Below are 20,762 nucleotides of genomic sequence, written 5' to 3' on the forward strand. Positions count from 1 at the left end.
TAATATATTGCATATTCCTTTTAAGGATAAAGATTAGAGGTCATTAAACACATTTTTTACTGAATAATTTTTATTTTCATTCATGAAATCAATTACAACAAATTCATTTTAGGACAGGATAGGATTGGATGGCATAATTAAAAAATGTGGTGAAAATAAATTGGTGGCTAAGATCTATGTATTATTAAAAGTGAGATCGAAATATCTACTTCAATACCCATTCCATTATATAGGAAGACACTCCTACTATCCTCCTAAATAATGAAATTGGAAAATGTATTATTTTCTTCATTTTAAAATTATTTCTGAATACCACGACACTCGATAGCTACCCTATTAAAGCCACTCAGTCCACCAAAAGCGATACCAACCTATCCGGAACACCTGCCACGCGCCCACGGTACCATTATGCAGCGTATCCACCACGTGGAACACGTCACCGCAGCGGAATGACATCTCGCCGTCCGTTGGCTCCGTGTAGTGGAAGTGCGTCTTTATGTGGAATGAGTCGCCCGCTGTAGTAAAATAATTATTCTTTTAATATTTGTTTTTTTTTTAAGCTATGTAGTACAGTAAACAATATTTATGAAATATTGAAGTTTCGTAATATTTCTATGCGTTATTCTATACGTTTAACAACGACTTGAAACATGATGAACTGTTTATTGAAACATTCTATAAAGAATTGGTAAAATTGCTTTCATGTATTGACATAAAGCAAATTTTCCAATTCTTTATAGACTGGGCTTTCATATCAAATAAAAGATTTCAATTCTAAGAACAAATATTACTATTCTTTCAACAAGTACCTATTAACATAACTTAATATCTAATGTGGACTTTCACGACCTTGTGTATAAGAATTTTTCAGACATAGGACTATTATTAAATACTTACGCATTTGACCGCTAACCACTGCGTTGTATTCTTCAGGCGAGTGTTGTACGATGAGATCGATTCGTTCTTGCAAACTCAGTAGAAATAGTACTGCTTCCTCCCTTGTTACTCCTTTCATTTCCATGTCATTTACCTGGAAGAATTGTTTTATTATACTTTAATCAATGGATAGAGCTAACTGGAAAGAGGCTTGGGTAATCTAGAAAGCCGCCTCTACCGATCAACACAATTTATAATATAAATATTTGCTTTTTCATGAATTATGCATTAAAATAGAATTTAATTAGATTTAAAAATTTTAGATCAAGTTCTATCCAGAAATTAGTTATGTTAATATTACCTTGAGTATTTTATCAGCAGGAGTAAGTCCTTGCAACGCAGCAGGGCTAGCTGGTTGCACGCCCGATACAAACACGCCTGAACGATTTCCACCACAGAGCCGTAAACCCACAGACCCCTCCTTCTGGAAACTTATAAGCCGCGGCTCGCTTCTAAAACATAATAAAATTTGGTTTAATTATAAATTGGGAAATGATATTTGATTAGTTTTGGGTGATAGGAAGTAGTTTGCCATTTGTATAGATTATGAATAAAAGTGGGCCAAGTGTGGAACCCTGGGTGATATATTTAAAAAAATAAGTTAGAAATATTTTTATTTTGTTGCTTTTAGTACTTATCACCAAAAGTCTAATAATATTGTAGCGACACCTCGCTCTGAATCGCGCAAGCGAAATGTTTTCGCTACAGAGCTATATATACAACTTTCCGACATCATCCATCGGGGCCTTCACGGCCGGCCAGTCGAGTAGACTGGTCGAGGATCCTCCCTTTTTCGATGGAGGAATACCACCTTCCTTCCTCCACAGTGGTGACCCCTGACAGTTCACAACTCCTTCTGTCCATCCATGATGTCCATGCCCACCTATCCCTTCCCCGCCTACGATCACCGCCCGCCAGCCAGCGCACTCGGCTTCAAATGGAGTCCTGTCCACTACCATGTGCGATCGCACATGCTTGGTCAGCTCCACAGCCACCCTCACTGCACACTCCGACTCACTGGAGCATTACACGCAGCATCACCGCACTCAGTTCCGACTCACTGTGAACTAGCGGCTTCCTGTTCCGACTCACTGGAACATACCTGGCACTGGCGAGGCAACTCGTACTACGACCTCCGGTCTCGGAGGGGAGTCCTGTAGCGACACCTCGCTCTGAATCGCGCAAGCGAAATGTTTTCGCTACAGAGCTATATATACAACTTTCCGACATCATCCATCGGGGCCTTCACGGCCGGCCAGTCGAGTAGACTGGTCGAGGATCCTCCCTTTTTCGATGGAGGAATTCCACCTTCCTTCCTCCAAATATATGAAATGATATTTGTCTAACTGACCATTAGGACGATATACATAAACTATAAGGTAAAAGTACTAACGGTGGTTTATTCCTTTGATTAGTCATGCCATCTTCTTCATACAACTGTCTTCGACTGCTATAGTAATCTAAAAATAAATAAGTCGATTAACATTAAATTAAATTAAATTTGCATCTGTAAAAATTTTATGTTCATACTTGATACATATTGCAGAGTAATTATTTTTCCTAATATTAGGAAGTTTAAGTGTTTTTCGAGTATTATTAGGTTATGTTTACCATCATTTCTAGGAGGAGGTGGCCGTGGTGGTTGGTCATGACCTTCCAAAGACATGGGACCTCGTCTATTGTTCTCAGCACCTCGCACCGGCGCCGCTACGTATAAGTTCTGGCCACTGCTGGAGTATGGGGAGGATAATGATTCCCCACTATTGTTCGGGTATGAGTTTATTGGTGTTGCTTCTGCGAATAAAATTTGTTATTTATCATCAATCTCAGCGTACTTGAGCCATTTGTAATAGAGCACTATCATGGTAACTTTTCGGATCTCATTCTGTTGATGACGCCCAGCTTTTTGTCTGATGATATATTTGAATTGTATAAAATAAACATGTCGATTTGATGATAGCAAAAAATATATATAGTGCTATTTAAACAAGTAGTTGCTAAAATTTATTAATTTATAAATAAATATAGAATCTTCTAAATATGGAAATATATGTCACTGCTCAATAGTAAACAATGTAATTTAATTTGACGACACTTACCTAAACTACTGTAATTATTCTGATAGTTGCCATTACTGACTGTTTCTTCTCTAATTAGTTCCCTCGTGACCACCAAATTTAATCGATCTTTACACGAGTCTATTAACTTTTTCGCTTCCTTTAGCGTCATTGCGTCAGTCACTGGTGTATTATTTATACGAGAAATCACGTCTCCCTCACAGAGGCCCTGCCCTGCTTGGTTTAATTGTTCTCTCGCGCGCATTGTCAATTCTTTGACGTATATTTTGCATCCTAGTACTATTCCGAAATCTGGAAAAAAGGAATCTTATAAAAATGTAGTCTAAGAGACTCGGCTGAAATGTGTAACAAGTTAATTTAATTATATGAATGCTAACAGAACAAGAAGGTTTTAATTAAATTTTAAAATCAACCGGAATCAGCAAGTGATTTGTTCAAGGTAAATGCATCATCTGAAAAGGATAATACTAAAGATACACCTGTAACTGGACTAAGGACTTTTGAAGACATATCTTTTACAAACACACACAACATTGTTTTTTGTACATTTTGTTACAAACCTTCCTTCTTCCCGTTCCTAGACAGAGCGAGTTTTATGGTGGTTGGTGCGGTGGGGGGCGGCGCGGGGGCCCGGCGTCTCACAACCAGCGACACTGTGGCCCCTGATTCCCTTAACACTTGCACTGCTCTCGCGTATTCAACGTTTTCTAGTGGGACCCCGTTCACGGATACTATTCTGTCGTTTACTCTGTAGGAAAGGAAACATTTGTTATATATTTTAAATGCAGTCGCATTTCTTTAAACTTGTATATTATCTGCCCTTGACAATGCTCAATGTAAAGTCTTTGAAACGTCAGACCTTCATCCGACTTATTAAATCGCATTTACTTAATTCGCATTTTCTTTTATTTCAGGATGTATTCGCATTTAAAATCAAAACTTACTGTAATTTGTCTTCCGCGGGTCCCCCCCTCAGAACATCAGACACGGCGATGGAGGGGTCGCCACTCGCGAAATGGGGGTTATCCCGACCCCCCGACACCGCGATACCGAACCCATAACTTGGCACTCTGTTTAAGCGCACCCTGTGTGTTTCCCAGCCGGAATTACGTTCTGCCGTCTGAAAAAAAAGGAAAATTAGGTTAATACTTGAAAAATTGAAATAATTTGCGTGACTGTAAGTAGCAAGAAAAATATAGTTACAAGAACTAAATTTAAGAGCATCAAAAGGATTCATAATAAGGGAAAGTGTAAAATAAAATCGAATTCGTATCGTCATGATTACGGTATGTAGGTAAAATATGTTTCAAGTTTCAACCCTATGAATACTAAAAAAAAAACTATTAACAAACCGCGCCTGCAATTGTCCCGAATTAAAAAGAAATAAGCACCGATCTATACATATATTGCGTGCTTATTGCGTGATATATCATATCCTTTATTATATGAAACTTCGAAGCTAAATATTCATCGAATAACAATAACATCGTAGATCGGAACTAAATTTCATCAAAATCCGATCATTTAGGCGTGAAAGAGCGACAAACGGGTACGACAAATTATGATTGAGAGCCATCAAAATCTTGTCACGGTTGTTTTTGTATGAACCAGATATCAAATTACCAAGAATGGATGTATAAGAAGTTAATCTAGTAAGCTTTCTAGATAGTAATGCTACGAAACGTGATACATGAACATATAGGACAGCTGTGCACATCCTGTGTTAATAAATTAATCTAATACATAATATTATAATAGGTGCTAAAGTTTCAGTAGTTGACGTTGACCCAGTTTTTCAATTGAATACATTGGTATTAATTGTCCAAGAAGAGGTTCAACTTTTAAGTTTAAATTTTACATCTATAGGGGAAGAAAAAGGGACGAAATAAGAATTCTTAAGAACCGTATATTGACGTATAGGCTATATAATGCGCAAGCAAACTAACTAATCTATAGTAATATTATAAAGCTGAAGAGTTTGTTTGTTTGTTTGTTTGAACGCGCTAATCTCGGGAACTACCTACTGGTCCGATTTGAAAAATTCTTTCGGTGTTAGATAGCCCATTTATCGAGGAAGGTTATAGGCTATATAATATCATCACGCTACGTCCAACAGGGGTGGAGCCACGGGGGTGAAACCGCGCGGAGCAGCTAGTGAGTCATATAAGAAAGCCCAGAGGGATCACTTATGTGATAATCATACAATATCAACTTTATAGTTATTAGTTATCCATAACTCCTGTTAGTTTAAAAACCAATGTTCAAAATAAAAACATGTAACTACTAGTTAGTATCTTGAATATTGATTAACGTCTGCTTCCAATACTAATGGAGATTGCTTTCGAGGTCTTCAACGAATCCGGTATCGTACAATAACCGTGCATTGTGTTGAATCACAAAGCGGTTTGATATCCATTATCATGTTTATTCAATTATAATGTACTGAGAACTGGAGGTCCACCACAATATCTTTAAGCAGTATTATTTCCAGTTTGGAAAATTGACGGCGTTAGACGATTATAGGGCTGGAAATAATACTGCTCAAGACATCATGGTACGGGGTATGTCTTAACGTGACTTAAACATTGCATGGAAACTATTTGGGCGTAAAGATTTAGTTTTGAACACTGATCGTGGACACGATTCCTTGCTTGCACAATTAAGATGGACGCAGCATGACCGATTGTGGAAATTGTGAACTTAGAACTAACAAAGTATTTTTTTAATGAGCATCTTACTACATCTACGTAGTACCTCATCATCTTATGATGGTCATTATACGCAGATGTATCATCGCTAAGTTTATACATAATAGCTTTAATATTGTTTTTGTGTCATAACATCGCATTTGTGAGAGAATGGTGAGAGACGTTGCAGTGATCCAATCATTACTAAAAACTAGAAAATCCTCCAACATTTTTAGTAAAGTCAGCTAAACATACGCATGTGAAAGTGCATTTGCAATCTTTCTTCCAAGAATAACAAACGCACATTGCTTAGAAGCCTTCAAGTCAGTATAATGCGATATAATATTTTATCGGCTACCGGATGTTAAGTGCAGTAGTTTATTATTGATGCCATAAAACTGCACTGTTTATAGACGAACCTTTATTTCACCACCTTTCTGCTAATACATTCGAGCCATACCGTTAGTTTATAAATAAACGCACTTGTTATGAATGTCAAAACTGAACTAATAAAGGTGTATACTGGGCCTTAATATTCTAAATAAGTATGTATGGAATTTGTGGAACTAATGAAGCGATTAGGAAAACGAGTTTTTACACTGTAATGAAATAGTTTTAAGTGTGAAGTAAATACTTAAATAAGCAAATGCTTATTTTGCATTTAAATAACGTGAATAAATTCAATATGAAGGGCGTAGTGTTTATCTATGTTTTATCACTGATATAGATATGTATATCATATGGCTTTATTTAACAAAGCAAGCAAAATAGCGAGTTATGTATAATTACGAGTAATAATTGCATAATGAATGATTCTGTATGCCCACACAACTAACTAAATGAGAACATCTAAATGGATTGTGTCATTTATACTAAAACAAAAACATATATAGGTACTTAATAATATTTCTTAACATTTTCTTATTGGTTTGTACTTAACCATGAAAGAAAACCTTTTAAATTGTACTGTAGAAATATGTATATAGTAAATAACATTTATTTCATTTCCTATACTCACGAGTGTGAAAAATCTTGTTATACATTATATCTCATTAGTCTAGAATCACTTTACGCCTTGAAACTTTCACGTTTACTTGCATATAGAATAGTTATAGTATAAAGCATAAACATGGCCTTTGAAGGCGATTTCTCACGGTCAGAAGTGGTCTGACACACCTAGATGCATATCGCAATCTGCCTGAATCATTGCATTTTGATGGTACGCTACCTAACTAGGTATGCAATGTGTAGGTATGTGTTGAGTGCAATTTTCACTGCTCATTATATCCTATGGGCTATGGTGGAGTTAGTTTTAGTTTTAGATGTAACATGTTTTTTTCCTAACAAATGGATTTGCGATATCCAAATTCTATTCTAAATAAAAAAATATGGTTAAAATGTGTAGCTTTATGATTGCGGTAGATCTCGATATAAAATTATCATATTCGTTTTCAGAATTTTATAACAGGACTTCGATCGATTTTTCAATTAATGGTAGCTAATCGTAACTCTAGTTTACTTACGTTGGGTACTAGGTATTACTAGTTTCAATGGTAATAGTTAATAAAATAAAATTATTAATAGGAAAATTTGCTGCTTTGTCTCTCTAATAAAATTCTCGTGTCAAAATGTAAGTTTAGTACCATACTCTTCCGAAACGGCTGGACCAATTCTTATGAAATTTTGCGGGCACATTAGGTAGATCGTAAAATCGGCCAACATCTATTTCTCATACCCCCAAGTGTTAAGAATAAGGCCGAACAACGTTTGCCGGGACAGCTAGTAGATAATATTATAAAGAAGAGAATATAAGTACCTTAAGAAATTGTAATAGATAGTTATCCTTGCTCATACGTATATGTAGGAATGCTAAGAAGCCAGTGAAGAACCTCGGTGACGTATTAAGAAATTATTGTAAGACAATAAGCAGATTGCGACTGGTCGAGATGCGCTTCCTAATTTATTACCAATGTTAAATATATGGCATTGTATGTGACACAAATATATGGACTTAGTGATTTACTAGAAAGATATGTTGGAAATTGGATCAAAAGAAATTCTTATGAAATTATTGTATTGTCACCGTTCCTTGATATGTTTACGTTTGAATTAAATGTCCGTTTAATCTGGGTCAAAATCGAGTATAAGGGTCGATTACATGCAAAAATACAGACGGACAGGTAAAGCCAATAAAAGCGTGTTAATAAAAAAAGCTGCAATTATGTGGGAAGTAGTTCTTTAAATCGATCTTGACAGCTCTATCACAGCTCTACACGCGCACCTCTAGTAAAAAACAGATTGCAAAGTCAATATTATGTTCTCTGAATGTTATCTACAGGTGTGCTCTGAGTTCTCTAATTTCGCTGCTCTGTGTTTTAGTTTATCTAGAGCTGAATGAAGCTTCTAGCTCTATGTACTCAGGTTTCTCAATATAAATGACTGAATTATTTACCTTTATTGAGAACTAAGCACTTATTATATAAAGATGAAAGTTTCAAGTGTAAGCTACTGCCTACTATTAAGTATTCTGTGGTGTAAGTGACGGCTCGTAAGTTGTAACTATCTGGTAAAAATATACACAAAAATCGTTCGTTATAGAAATCGTAACTCCAATTTTAAATGGTAAATAAAAACGCAATAAACCTCGATCTACCTACGTGTTTAAGAAATACCACATAAATAAAGTATTATATAATATAGTGTAAAGACGTGCATAATAAAATATGTTATTGACAAGCAACACTAAGCCTACGCACACAGCCCACGCTCTATGTGCAACTATGTATATGTGGGCAATATTTTGGAATGTAAATTGAAGAGTATGAAAATATTAATTTAATAACAATATTAGGATGTACCTGTAGGTTCGTACAGTAGGAGTGAATTCTGAGAACACTAGTGTTATCAAATAAAAGCTTACATGTGACTATAAGATAGCTTTATTTAGATTATACCTAATATTAATGTGGTTGGTTTTTCAATTTCAGGAGTAATTTTGCGATGGTTATGTGGATTGTCTGTAGAATAAAAAATATTCTACTCTTTCATGAATTTATACTTAGGTACTTACAAGTAGGTACAATTACTGTAAAAAAATAATTTGGTACAAATAACTCTACATATTTTCTATTTCATTTCTATTAGAAAATGACGTACAACCCAAGACGGCATTTTCTTGAAAATTTAAGGCGCGTATTAATTATACCAATAAATATTAATTATGAAAACATTATACCATCAGGCTTATTGAACATTAATAGGCTATCAATTAACATAATAGATGCTTTTTCATCCAAACCCGATGCTATTCACCAATCTTTTTATCAGCTGAATGATCTTTAATTAATAGAATTTTCCAATAAATCATCAATCATTATTTTCATTAAATTTCTACTGTTTGACAAACGCTGAATTATGCATGTAGATTAATTGCACGACAGACTGTTATTGAGATAAATTTAATAAACATCGACATTAATTATTATAAATTACTAGCGGTCCGCCCCGGCTTCGCCCGTGGTACATATTTACGTTTTCTCTACATAAAAACCATCCTCGTACTTCAAGGAATATAATAAAAAAAGAATTATCGAAATCGGTTCAGCCGTTCTCGAGTTATGCGCTTACCAACACATTTTGCGATTCATTTTTATATATAAAGATTAACATTCAATTATTAGCTCTTACGTTACACCTATGCTTATTTGAATAGTTTATTGTTACTTGATACAAAGACACTTGATCACACCAAACTGTACCTACTATCTAATTAACAAAAAATTATGAATGGTAATATTTATCGAACACAACACATTATTGAGAAAATAATCAAAACCCACCTGTAGTTTTTCGAAAAATCCATAATTATCCAATTTCATGATCGTGCAAAACCACTAGACACTAATTAATAAACAATTACGAATAGGTTATACACTATCCCGTAATGTTTATATTCTATACGAGTATGTAAGGTTTGCGCGCGACCTACAGCTGTGACGCGGTCCCGCGACATTATGTTGTACAGCCTACTCAGCAACTCAGGTATCGGAGTTCAAAGTACTATGTGTTAATTACAATAAGAGCGACACGGAGTACGGTACTTCGACACAAAAGTTTATTTGTTTTCGGTTTAGCGAACGTCACATAATACTGTGACTATGAGGAATGCAGCCTTTATGTAATAGGTACGATGTGATAGCATATCTGGTTACTTTTGAAGTTGGGATGAGAGATTTAGTCTGGGAAACAGTTATGTGAAAAATACTAGATTTGTATCGTTTAAAGCGATACGTACCTATTTCGAAATTAAGCACGGTCAAGATTGTAAACAATAGATATTAATTTTGTGCAGTCAGCATTATCGTCTTGTCAGCATTTATGAGCATCGCGTTATATTTGTGTATTTGTAATTTACATGAATATCTCTATGTCAGTATACTTACTTTGTATTATTGTATTCGTAATTACGTTCATGACCTAGGTATATAATTATTAATTGTTTATAAAAATTAAGCATTACTGTAACTAAATAATACATTTAAAAATAAGCTTTATTTGGCGTAATCATACTTTCTTCGTTTGTTAAACTTTCAAGTCTTAAATATCCTTACAATTTGATAGTTAACAAAATCAAAATAGGTTATTGACCTATTAACGGGCGATTCCTTCTAATCTATTGCTTTTCTAATTTAAACGCAGACAGCGTATGTATTTTAAATAATACTAAGATTCATACTATGTACCTATATTACTTCGTAAACTATCAGACGGTCCCCCGGTTACCTACATCTGTCGTTCAAATTACAATGCCGTGTACGCAAAACGTGGAATGCGAAGACATCATTATTCCGCTTACGAGCCAACAAAAACCATGCCAGAATACCACAACACACAAATATAACCCTTACAGTCAAGATATAGAGTAAAAATTGTATTAAATATGCGAGTAGAGCTAATATTGTCATTCGAAAAACAATGGACATTCTATCTTGTTGTGTTAAAATGTATGCTTGCATGACGTATAATTTAATCGCTATTTAAATTTTAACATCAGTACATAATTTTACATAATATACAAAATATAAAGATGTTTAGAAGAGGTATGAAACTAGAGGTGGCGCCAAGCAGTGCTCAGTACTTGACTATTACGCCAGAGGGCGCTGCTTCAATCATTACTTCTAATGAAAATATAAAAATTGCGTCTTCCTAGGACGTTTTTCATATAATACATGTATGAATATTTATAAGATAGATCAGTTAAAAAATATAAATTAAAGTACAAGCTCTTAGCTTACTTAGCAATTAGTTTGTGAGTAGATAGCGTAGTGTCAATGTTCGGGAATATGACAAACGAGAAGTAGGATGATTTTCTAATGGAATTAATCATTTCGAAAAGTAATTAATACCAAAAATGAATGAATAAATATTGACGCTTTTAATTTAATTTATCGATTTCATTGTAAAATGTTGAATATTTAATACATCAGAATAATCCTTAGCAACTAACATGGGCTAGTTTTATTTAAGCCGAGAGGCCATTATTAGCTTGTAAAATTATATAGAAGGGAATACATATTCCCTTTCTAGGTTTAGGAAAGAAATAAAATTGGAGGGGATTCACAATAATAAAGAGCATTATAAGGCACTTCCTTTAATATATTCTTACTTATATAAAAATACAGGATTTCAACATTCGTTTTGTGAGTACCTACAACACACTTTATTACATAACAAAGTTGCAAAAGCAATTGTTGCCTAAATTCTTGTATTTAAAAAATGTCAAATATGTAATCGTCAAATGATCTCAGATTGTTCTTTATTCCATTTTCCCAGATATAATTTTTCACATTTATTTCTCGGAACAATGTTACTTTTCAACTTCTTCACTTGGTATTGTTGTGTATCCAGGTAGCGATGATAAATTAGATCCCTTGAATTCCATAAATTCTTCTGGTTTTAACTTCATACTTTCTATTAACAACTTTCTATCAAATCGCATGGTATTAAAATTATCTAATCGTAATATTTTTATTTTCTCAATCACCTTATTTCTATACACAATATCTATATTGGGGTCTTTTAATATGTCACAGAGAATTTTTATGTCACCTGGAAGTGAATCAAGAAAGTTTTCATCCTCTCTTTGAACATTGGACCTCGACTTAGTTGGTGTTGCTGTAGAAGGATGGAATTTCTGTCTTTTAGGGCAAATATGCATATCTGGCACAAATTCTTGTGTAATTTGCTGTCCATTTTCATCAAAAACAATTTTTTTGTTAAATGTACATTCACACTTACTGGTTTCAATATTTCGATCGGTTTCGGAGCTGGAACTCTCATCATTATTCAGTAAGTGACCGTACTTGGTCTCAATTTTCTTAATAACTGCTTTACACTTGTTATACACGGACCGTAGCTCTTCTAAGTCATTTTGACTTATTTCTGTGGAATTTGAGGTTGAAATTTCACTCTGAAGAGAACTTGGTTCCAAATCATTCTTGCTTTTACGTCGCTTTCTGGATTTTGAACTTTTGTTTTGTTTTTCATTGTTATCGCATTTATTTATAACATTATAACTTTCATGTATGACAGGGGCTTCCATAGGCATTTCATTTTCTTCTTGAATTATCATAATGTGTGTATATTATCCGAATGATATCAAATAACACTTATTTTGTATATTTTTTCCTTACTTTTCCATTATTTTATTCCACAATCCACGTGGAACTTAAATCTAACCAAAACACGTGTTTTGGTTAGATTTAAGTTTGACACTTGACTTGACATTTACTTTAGATGACATACTGACACATTGCATTTACGAATCTTATTTCAGAATTATAGATAAAAGTGATATATTATTTTTATTTTTTAACATTACTAAACGTATAATTATTTATTTCTGAACTACGAACGCAAATTTATTGCAAACTGTTGTGAACAAAATGGCGGCGTGCATGCCGCCGCCCACAGAACACGAGGCGTCCCCTATCATTACGTCATCCGTAAATGCTTTGCGATCGGATTCACGTACTAACTTTTTGTTTTACCTTAACGTATTTTGTTCTAATAATTTAAAATTGTGTTCGGAATTAGTATTAGGATAAATTATGTTCTAACTTATATTATATAATCAACGTAGAAAAATTAATATTTTTCATTTTACTAATATAAATTGAAGTAATTATTTTAATTTGTGGCATGTGAAATAATATTACAAAGATAGCAATGAAAAGCAGAGAGAGATAAACAATATGTTATAAATCTTTATTTTTTCTTTTCTTTTTCTTTTTGGGAGCCCCTTCATCATCAATATTTTGTTCCTCCAAACATGATTTATCAAATTCAGAATTAATATCTTTATTCTTTTTCTTTTTTCCTTTTTTCGATTCCATATCTTCAGTGATATTCTCCTCGACATTTATTTCATTGTCTTTAGCTTTTTTCTTCTTTTTCTTGTCCTTTTTAGGTAAAATTGAGTCTATCGAATCTGTGGGCAAGTTGGTTTTACTGTCATTATCACCTACTGCATCAGAACATGAAAATCCTTGGAAAACATAATCAGTTTCATTATTTGCATTATCAGAGACAGGTTCCTCATTTCTTGATTTCTTCTTTTTCACTTTTTTAGGAATTTCCTCAATATTGTTATCTTGGCTACTTTCCTGATTCTCCACTGTGTTTATAGAATTATTTTCAGTGTTTTCATTTGAATTTTCATCATCATTAGCGCAAGAAAACCCTCTGAATGCGAAATCACAATTATCATTACTATTATTGTTAAATGAAGGGGTGATTTTATTCTTTGATTTCAAAGCAGCCATTTTAGATTTGAAGTAATCTTCCATGCTGCCCTTTTCTGTAAATACTTTTTCAGCTGTATCTACGTCATCTTTAACGGTTTCTTCTACATCCTCACTTTTATTTTTAAAACTCTTTTTACCAAAGATATTTGCTAAGTCTTTTTCACTATAACGGGATATATCTTTTCCTCTGGTAAATTTGTGGTAATGAATCCTGGCTTTGCTTTTTTTCGATTTCTTTTCTAAGGATACTCCACTGTGTAACACTTCATTTCCCGAGTCTTTGTCTAAAAGAAAAAAGAACTTTATTAATAACAATTATAACATTTGGTTACTTTAGCTATGTATCAAATATTACAATAATTTTTCTTTTACACTTGATTATAGACGCAGTCAACATTTGATAATATCCTTATGAAATACAGCAAAATCTGACTCAACTATAAATTTACAATAAGATGTACTGAATGCTAAGAGCTAAAATCTATATATATATACTATATTTTAAGATATTACTTATTAAATCCCAACTATTTCTATGAAATGATGAATTTGTGTCTGTTACTTATGAAATCCTCATAAAAACAAAGTGTGTTATAAAAAAACCTGAAGAACATATTTTATTACATATTTTTCAAAACATGTCATTGTTGTGCTACTAAACTATCCAATAGCTAGACAATTTCAATAAATTTAAGTTGTATACTAATTATTGATAGAGGTTAACTTACCGTTTGATAAATTAGCCAATAATGCGTTGAAATCATCCTCATGTTTGGTCCACTGATCGTTTTTGTCTTCATAACCCAAACCTTTCTCATCATTCTTGTACCGAGCGATTACATGCTCCACAATTCCGTTTTCCTTTGCACCTAACCCCTTTCCAGAACTCCATCCCATTTTCTCTAACATACGCTGGCCAAATTTGTTCGCGTCATTACTCCAAGCATTATTCTTCGCGCGTAGGTTTATTACCCGTTGTTTTCGACGGGGCTCCGCTAACATGGACATTATTAATTAAAATAAAATCAACAAAAATATTAAGCTCGACCACGTTGAGTTGACATGACAAATGAGTAATGACAACTGACGTAAAATCAAAATGGAGGTCGCCCGTGGCATGCGGTCGACTTGTGTTTCACTTCACACAGCGGTTTGCGCGGATAGCACGACTAAATCAAATGATCATAGATGTCGCTATAATCAAAACGACCTTCTTTTGATTGCGTATTGTGTATTGCAATTTTGCAATTTCTACAGGTATTATTATAGGTACAATTTTTAATACCTTTTATGATTTAAATAATAGAATTTAATAATAACTGAATACATGGCAACTTAACTAATACTTTTTTTTGAGAACAAATTCATTTTCATCTTAGTTTAATGGTGAAATATGAATTTGGTACTATTTAGTTCAATTTATTTGATAAAGAAACGCCCTCAATTATTTCAAAATGTTGGTGGTGATACCTATTCCTATCAATATTGTAAACGGGAAAGGTTGCCTATTCCTATCAATATAGATTGTACCTATACGTATGTATGTTTGTTACTCTTTCACACGAATACCTCTGAACGGATTTTGATTATATACATAGTTAGCAGTGATGTAGCTTATGAACCAGTATAATACATAATATGCTAAATAAAGAAACCTTTGTTTGTGATAAACCTTTAATTAAACTTTCACATTGTCTATATTTTTTTCGATTTGATTTTAAAGGCAATAAATAAAAATACAGCAATATTATATAACTAAAAGTTTAGAAATGAAAACACAATATACAAAAATAAATCGATAAAGCTTGATTAATTTAGATTCAGTCGATGCTGTAATTATTCACCAGGTTGCATATTGACCGGTTCATATGAAAGTAAAAGCGCAAATTATGCAAAATCTTACTGAAGATAACTTTCCATTGGTTTAATAAATGTTTTGATACATCTAAACGTCTTACATAATAAAACATGTTTTTATGATGCAGATGCATAGATTTGATAAGTTTTTGTCGTATATTTAAATTCAAAACAAACCGCCAGTTTCAACTTTCATACAATATCACCATGTCTGGTTCACTACATACAAAAGACGATTAATGCCATCCGACTACCAATAGATGCCGCTAAGTGTATCATTTTAACCAGCAAAAAATAAAATTAGATTTAATTGCAATTTCATTGCTTTTTATAATTTTTTACATACTTTTGTAAATGGAACTTACCTATTTAATTTAATTTTCACTCGATTTTAACTAATTTTACAGAAAAGTTTATATTCAAAACAACGCCATCTCATGAAACTACTATAAACAAGTTATTCTCCTCCGATTTGGCGATGCTAAACGAATACTAGATGGCACTACAGACGTTTTTACGTTACTTTTCACGTTTTTAACACAGACTAATAATATCACAGACCACAGACTAATAATAATAAGACTATGTATTAAAAAACGTTTTTAATACATAGTCCCATTGCCTTTGCAGTACCTATAAAAAATATTGTAAATGGGTTAAAGCCGTTATTAATTATTACTAACTGCGTTCCTGTAGCGGCTTATATTAGGTAGGTACCTAGTGTATTGATCGTTTTCATACGAAAAATGAATTTTCGGAAAACTTGCGAGATTGTGTGAATATTTGATTGCAAGATCTCATTACAAAATAATATACATAATACAACCTATACTTAAACCGTAGTAAGTTTATTATTTCTAGTCACATTTAATTATATATGACGAAAGAAGGGGCCAAAGGCTATTTTTAAAAAGAGTGACGTCAGCAATTCTGACGTCACCATCATCAGAGCAGGCGCTCACACTCGAAGTAGAACGCCTGTGGGTATTTTTACTGCCTTTTTAATCTACGTGGAAATTATAGAGAGAGCTCCGAACGCTCCGACGGCCGGCGAGTGAATGTGCTCTGTGCCGTCGGTCGCTCGTATTTAAAGCAAACAATGACTCACAAGAATTAGTTTGAGTGTTGCCACTCGAATTTTTACAATGAATTTTCATCAGTTTTAATTATTTCGTTAATTTAATTATTTCATTAGTGGTTGATTAATGAATCAACCACTTATTTAAAAAGATCAAAGTAAACTTTAGCTAGTTTTAATTATTTAGTAGTTTGAGGGTAGTCGTTTATCGTCGTTGCGCCGACACGGCCATACTGACAGGCGGTGCGCGCTCTGCACCAGCCTCGTTGTAAATGTCTCGTTGTAAAAGCAGGTCACTAATGCGCTGGACTGACCAAGTGAAATCTGCTATAGGAATTTGTGTATCAGACTGCACCAGACAGTCTAGTAACAGGAAGACATGGCGGGAGATCGTGCGGAAAGCTGTGTCCGCCTCCACTACCAATGTGGATGTCTCAACGTGACCACGACCACTCTGCCAAGAGTGAATCGACAAAGAAGAAGAGAACGATTCTCGGCGTATTTTGTGTCGGTTCTCGGAGAGTCTCGAAGGTTCTCGTAGATTTCTCGGAGGTTCTCGTAGATTTTAAGTCTAACACGGCCATACTGACAATCGTACGTCCTCGTACGCCTTTTCTCGTATTACAACACTACGGTAGTTCATCTCGGGATTTCAAAAACACACTGCCTCGGCCACACTGACCTTTCAGAATACTGAACACTCCACATGACAGACACAGTCCGTTCGCGTATCATGTGATCAACACCTACTCATTTGTGATAAAGGCAGATTCTTGAAGGTTCTCGTAGATTTCTCGGAGGTTCTCGTAGATTTATGCTTATCACAAAGAGAGGCGCAGCTCAGATAACACACACAATTCCTTCGATGAACTACACTCCTGTTACGATAATCCACGTAACAAACTTTTACTTTACACAACGCACGAAAAAACACAAACGCCAGTATGCCGTTACAAAACTACGTAAACGTTTAACATTTAAAAAGAGAGAGCTTGAATTCTATCCCACTTCTGATGACGAAAGAAGGGGCCAAAGGCTATTTTTAAAAAGAGTGACGTCAGCAATTCTGACGTCACCATCATCAGAGCAGGCGCTCACACTCGAAGTAGAACGCCTGTGGGTATTTTTACTGCCTTTTTAATCTACGTGGAAATTATAGAGAGAGCTCCGAACGCTCCGACGGCCGGCGAGTGAATGTGCTCTGTGCCGTCGGTCGCTCGTATTTAAAGCAAACAATGACTCACAAGAATTAGTTTGAGTGTTGCCACTCGAATTTTTACAATGAATTTTCATCAGTTTTAATTATTTCGTTAATTTAATTATTTCATTAGTGGTTGATTAATGAATCAACCACTTATTTAAAAAGATCAAAGTAAACTTTAGCTAGTTTTAATTATTTAGTAGTTTGAGGGTAGTCGTTTATCGTCGTTGCGCCGACATATATAAATTATAAATAAATATTAAAGGACAATATTACACAAATCGACCTAGTCCCACAGTAATCTCAATTAAGGCTTATGTTGTGGGTACTAGACGACGATAAATATAATTTAATCTTATATATAAAATTCTCGTGTCACAATGTTAGTCTGCATACTCCTCCGAAACGGGTGGACCGATTCTCATGAAATTTTCTGTGCATATCGGGTAAGTCTGAGAATCGGCCAACATCTATTTTTCATATGTACCACGGGCGAAGCCGGGGCGGACCGCTAGTATTTTATAAATACATATATAGATAACACCCAGACCCAAAAACAAATAATCAAGTTCATCACACAAATATTTGCCCTGACCGGGGATCGAACCCGGGACCGTCAGCCCAGTAGGCAGTTACTTTACCTCTGCGCCAACCGCGTCGTTAAGAATATCAAGAAATCATCATAATGATAATAAATCGAAACTAAAGTTAAATACCTACCTACGTCATCTTGTTTTATTTTCTAAATAATCCTATCAGATTACCTTTATATGAAGTATGAACCAAAAAGTTTTGAGATTTAAACCGTAGAAAAGGTTTTGAATGCTCCTTTGCGTTTTTTTTCTTTATGCGCCTAAAATTAAATATTTCGACATCGATTCCCATAAGAATGAAGTATTTTCCCGTTATAAAAAGTAGCCTATGTTCATCAGGTAGGTATAATTTTTGCTTCGAATGGTGAAATAATTTTTCAAATCAATCCAGTAGTTTCGGATCCTATCCAATACAAACAAACAAACAATCAAATCATTTCTGTTTTGTAGATAAATACGAAAGTTACTCCGTCATAGTAGGACAAAATAGAAAATAGTGGGACCACGAGAAAATAGGTATTCCCGCACGCGTCTGAACCGATTTTGACGGAAATTTCGATATACATACATACGTACATACCTACGTTGAAAAAGGACATCTCAATTTTGTTGCATAAATAGGATTCAAGGGGTAGGAATAGGGATTGAATAAGGCACACGGTTGAAGCCGTAGAATGAAAGTTGGTAATTTATAAGATTAATTTATTGTAAAATAAACTACTTCATTTTACTTAAACATATTCTATTTATCATTCATTGACTTATCATAAACTTTTGAGTCTAGTTAGGTACTAGTACCTATTATGTGAAAATTTTGAAAAAAATGTTTTCTTTAGGAAATTATTAGCATTAATTACCGTGTCTTGTCATTAATTTATTTACCTACTTGGTAATAATCGGTCGAACACTTGTTTAAAGTTTATTTTCCTTGTCTTTTCCAGGTAATCTAAATTATTTAATTTTTGCAGTAGGTAATTAATTCATTTCGGCTTGAACAGACAAGGCCATTAGGTGAAGCGAGATTGCCAAATATGGGTGATCTGTAGATATACATAATCCACAAGGAAGCATCACATTTGCTGTAGATTCTTATGGGTAGGTGAACGAAGTGCCTTAAACTACCTAGCCAGGTCTGCAAACTGTAAACTGTCCATACCCAAGCACCACTCAGCTTTCAAGGGTAGCTTTCGATACAATGCCACTGTGGGCTCTTTCAATTTATGCGTTTCGTATCGGACCGCTGCCGCACGTTTTCCGTGCCGCTAGTTATAACCCGCTGCCGTGCCGTTGCAGTACGGTAGCAGTCCGATACCAAAATCTTAAATTGAAAGCGTATCTGACTGCCGTGCGTTTGTATGCTAGTGCTGTTTTAAATTTATTTGACACCAGTTAAGCCATGGACTATGACGAAGAAACATTACTGTTAGTGCTCTTGTTGAAAAACATCAAACAAAAAAATAAACAAAAACTACGCCTCCGTTATTCCGTATTTCAACTGTCCGTCCGTATTATTACCACGACTGACTTATACATATATTATAACCTTAAAACGCGCGTATTTCTGTACTTAAGTACCGTAGAAATGTAAGATGATTGAATTAGATTAGACCAAAAAGTAAATTTTTAGAGCACAAATATTCTCTGTCAAATCAAAGCGATATATCGATATTTTTTAATAAAAATATCAATATCGATATTGATATTTTCAAAAAACATTGATTTGATATATATCGATACTTTATACATAGTTTATTGCATTTCCGACATCCCTATGGGACTTGCAACGTTGCCGTCCTGCTGTCGAGCGTTCGCGGTACGGACGCCGCGCTGTTGCCGCACCGTGCATTTTGTATGAAAACAAACGACCGGCCGTGCGCCGTACGACAAACGCACAGCTTCGGCACTGTAGCGACTAGCGGTCCGATACGAAACGCATAAATTGAAAGAGCCATAAGTGTTGGAACAACATTCCACCACCATTTAACCAGTTTGACAAATATTAATAATTTTCATTTCCAATACCGGAGATATATTTTAAAATCCTGTTCTAACCCTTAGTGCATTTGTATCGAATTACAGTTTACACATAAACTTTAATTAAATATTTATTTTATTTACTGGTTATAATATAACATAACATTATATAGACCTTTATTTTCTGCCTATTTATCATTATAATAATTATAAACATTGTAAGTATATGTTAACGGAAATGTATGTAATCCGTCATTGTATAAAATTCCCAGGAAATGTATGTAATTCCTAAAATCGCAACTCTTTAATATTATGAGGAATTCTGTTGTAAAAGCGTATACCTTGGCCCATAAATGAATTTTTAACTTTAGCTAGCCGGAATAATGGCATTTCAATTTTATTTCTGTTTCTTGTGTCATAACAATGTCTATCTCCTACTTTTGTGTGTAAGTAAGCGTTATTATGTACATATAAAATATTATTAAATATATACTGCGACGGTACAGTAAGGATGCCAGTATTCTTAAAGAGATCTCTTAGTGAGTCTCGAGCA

At 34.2% G+C, this 20,762-nt stretch overlaps 3 protein-coding genes and 1 long non-coding RNA gene across 9 annotated transcripts in view; 1 reads left to right on the plus strand and 3 right to left on the minus strand.

Moving 5' to 3' along the window:
* LOC149479341 (uncharacterized) overlaps positions 1 to 20,762 on the plus strand; it is a 381,306-nt gene that overhangs the window by 55,077 nt on the left and 305,467 nt on the right. The window lies entirely within an intron of this gene.
* pyd (zonula occludens-like protein polychaetoid) overlaps positions 1 to 20,762 on the minus strand; it is a 100,610-nt gene that overhangs the window by 22,539 nt on the left and 57,309 nt on the right. For 5 of the 6 annotated variants that reach the window (XR_016317206.1, XM_089707907.1, XM_089707906.1 and 2 more), the window contains 8 exons: positions 3,959 to 4,134; positions 3,575 to 3,762; positions 3,036 to 3,305; positions 2,548 to 2,730; positions 2,330 to 2,396; positions 1,238 to 1,388; positions 898 to 1,030; positions 372 to 515 (listed from right to left, as the gene is read on the minus strand). Coding sequence is in view for 5 of the 6 variants with exons in the window: in XM_089707907.1 (XP_089564033.1) it covers positions 372 to 515; positions 898 to 1,030; positions 1,238 to 1,388; positions 2,330 to 2,396; positions 2,548 to 2,730; positions 3,036 to 3,305; positions 3,575 to 3,762; positions 3,959 to 4,134 (1,312 nt within the window). In the remaining variant the exon portion in view is untranslated. Of the gene's footprint in view, positions 1 to 371; positions 516 to 897; positions 1,031 to 1,237; positions 1,389 to 2,329; positions 2,397 to 2,547; positions 2,731 to 3,035; positions 3,306 to 3,574; positions 3,763 to 3,958; positions 4,135 to 9,540; positions 10,123 to 20,762 lie in introns of those variants that run through there. The other variant, XM_089707911.1, reaches the window with a different exon arrangement.
* Positions 10,267 to 12,418, minus strand: LOC149479346 (uncharacterized). The gene has a single exon (XM_089707967.1). It carries the CDS (start codon positions 12,330 to 12,332, stop codon positions 11,568 to 11,570), a length of 765 nt encoding a protein of 254 aa, XP_089564093.1. The 5' UTR covers positions 12,333 to 12,418; the 3' UTR covers positions 10,267 to 11,567.
* On the minus strand, positions 12,446 to 14,898 carry LOC149479347 (PIN2/TERF1-interacting telomerase inhibitor 1-like). The gene is made up of 2 exons (XM_089707959.1): positions 14,235 to 14,898; positions 12,446 to 13,790 (listed from the first exon to the last, which is right to left on the minus strand). Exons 1-2 carry the CDS (start codon positions 14,512 to 14,514, stop codon positions 12,958 to 12,960), a joined length of 1,113 nt encoding a protein of 370 aa, XP_089564085.1. The 5' UTR covers positions 14,515 to 14,898; the 3' UTR covers positions 12,446 to 12,957.

Source organism: Colias philodice, chromosome 20 (assembly GCF_061535455.1).
Source record: "Colias philodice isolate Cphi_HAF_F1 chromosome 20, ilColPhil1 Martin Lab GWU primary, whole genome shotgun sequence".
In the NCBI taxonomy this organism is placed as follows: Eukaryota; Metazoa; Arthropoda; class Insecta; order Lepidoptera; family Pieridae; genus Colias; species Colias philodice.

Bases quoted from the DNA above. Each gene is read 5' to 3' on its own strand.
- LOC149479347 (XM_089707959.1), bottom strand. From the start codon at position 14,514: ATGTCCATGTTAGCGGAGCCCCGTCGAAAACAACGGGTAATAAACCTA. The intron at 13,791-14,234 runs GTAAGTTAACCT...TTTTTCTTTTAG, and splicing joins ATTGGCTAATTTATCAAACG to ACAAAGACTCGGGAAATGAA.
- LOC149479346 (XM_089707967.1), bottom strand. From the start codon at position 12,332: ATGATAATTCAAGAAGAAAATGAAATGCCTATGGAAGCCCCTGTCATA.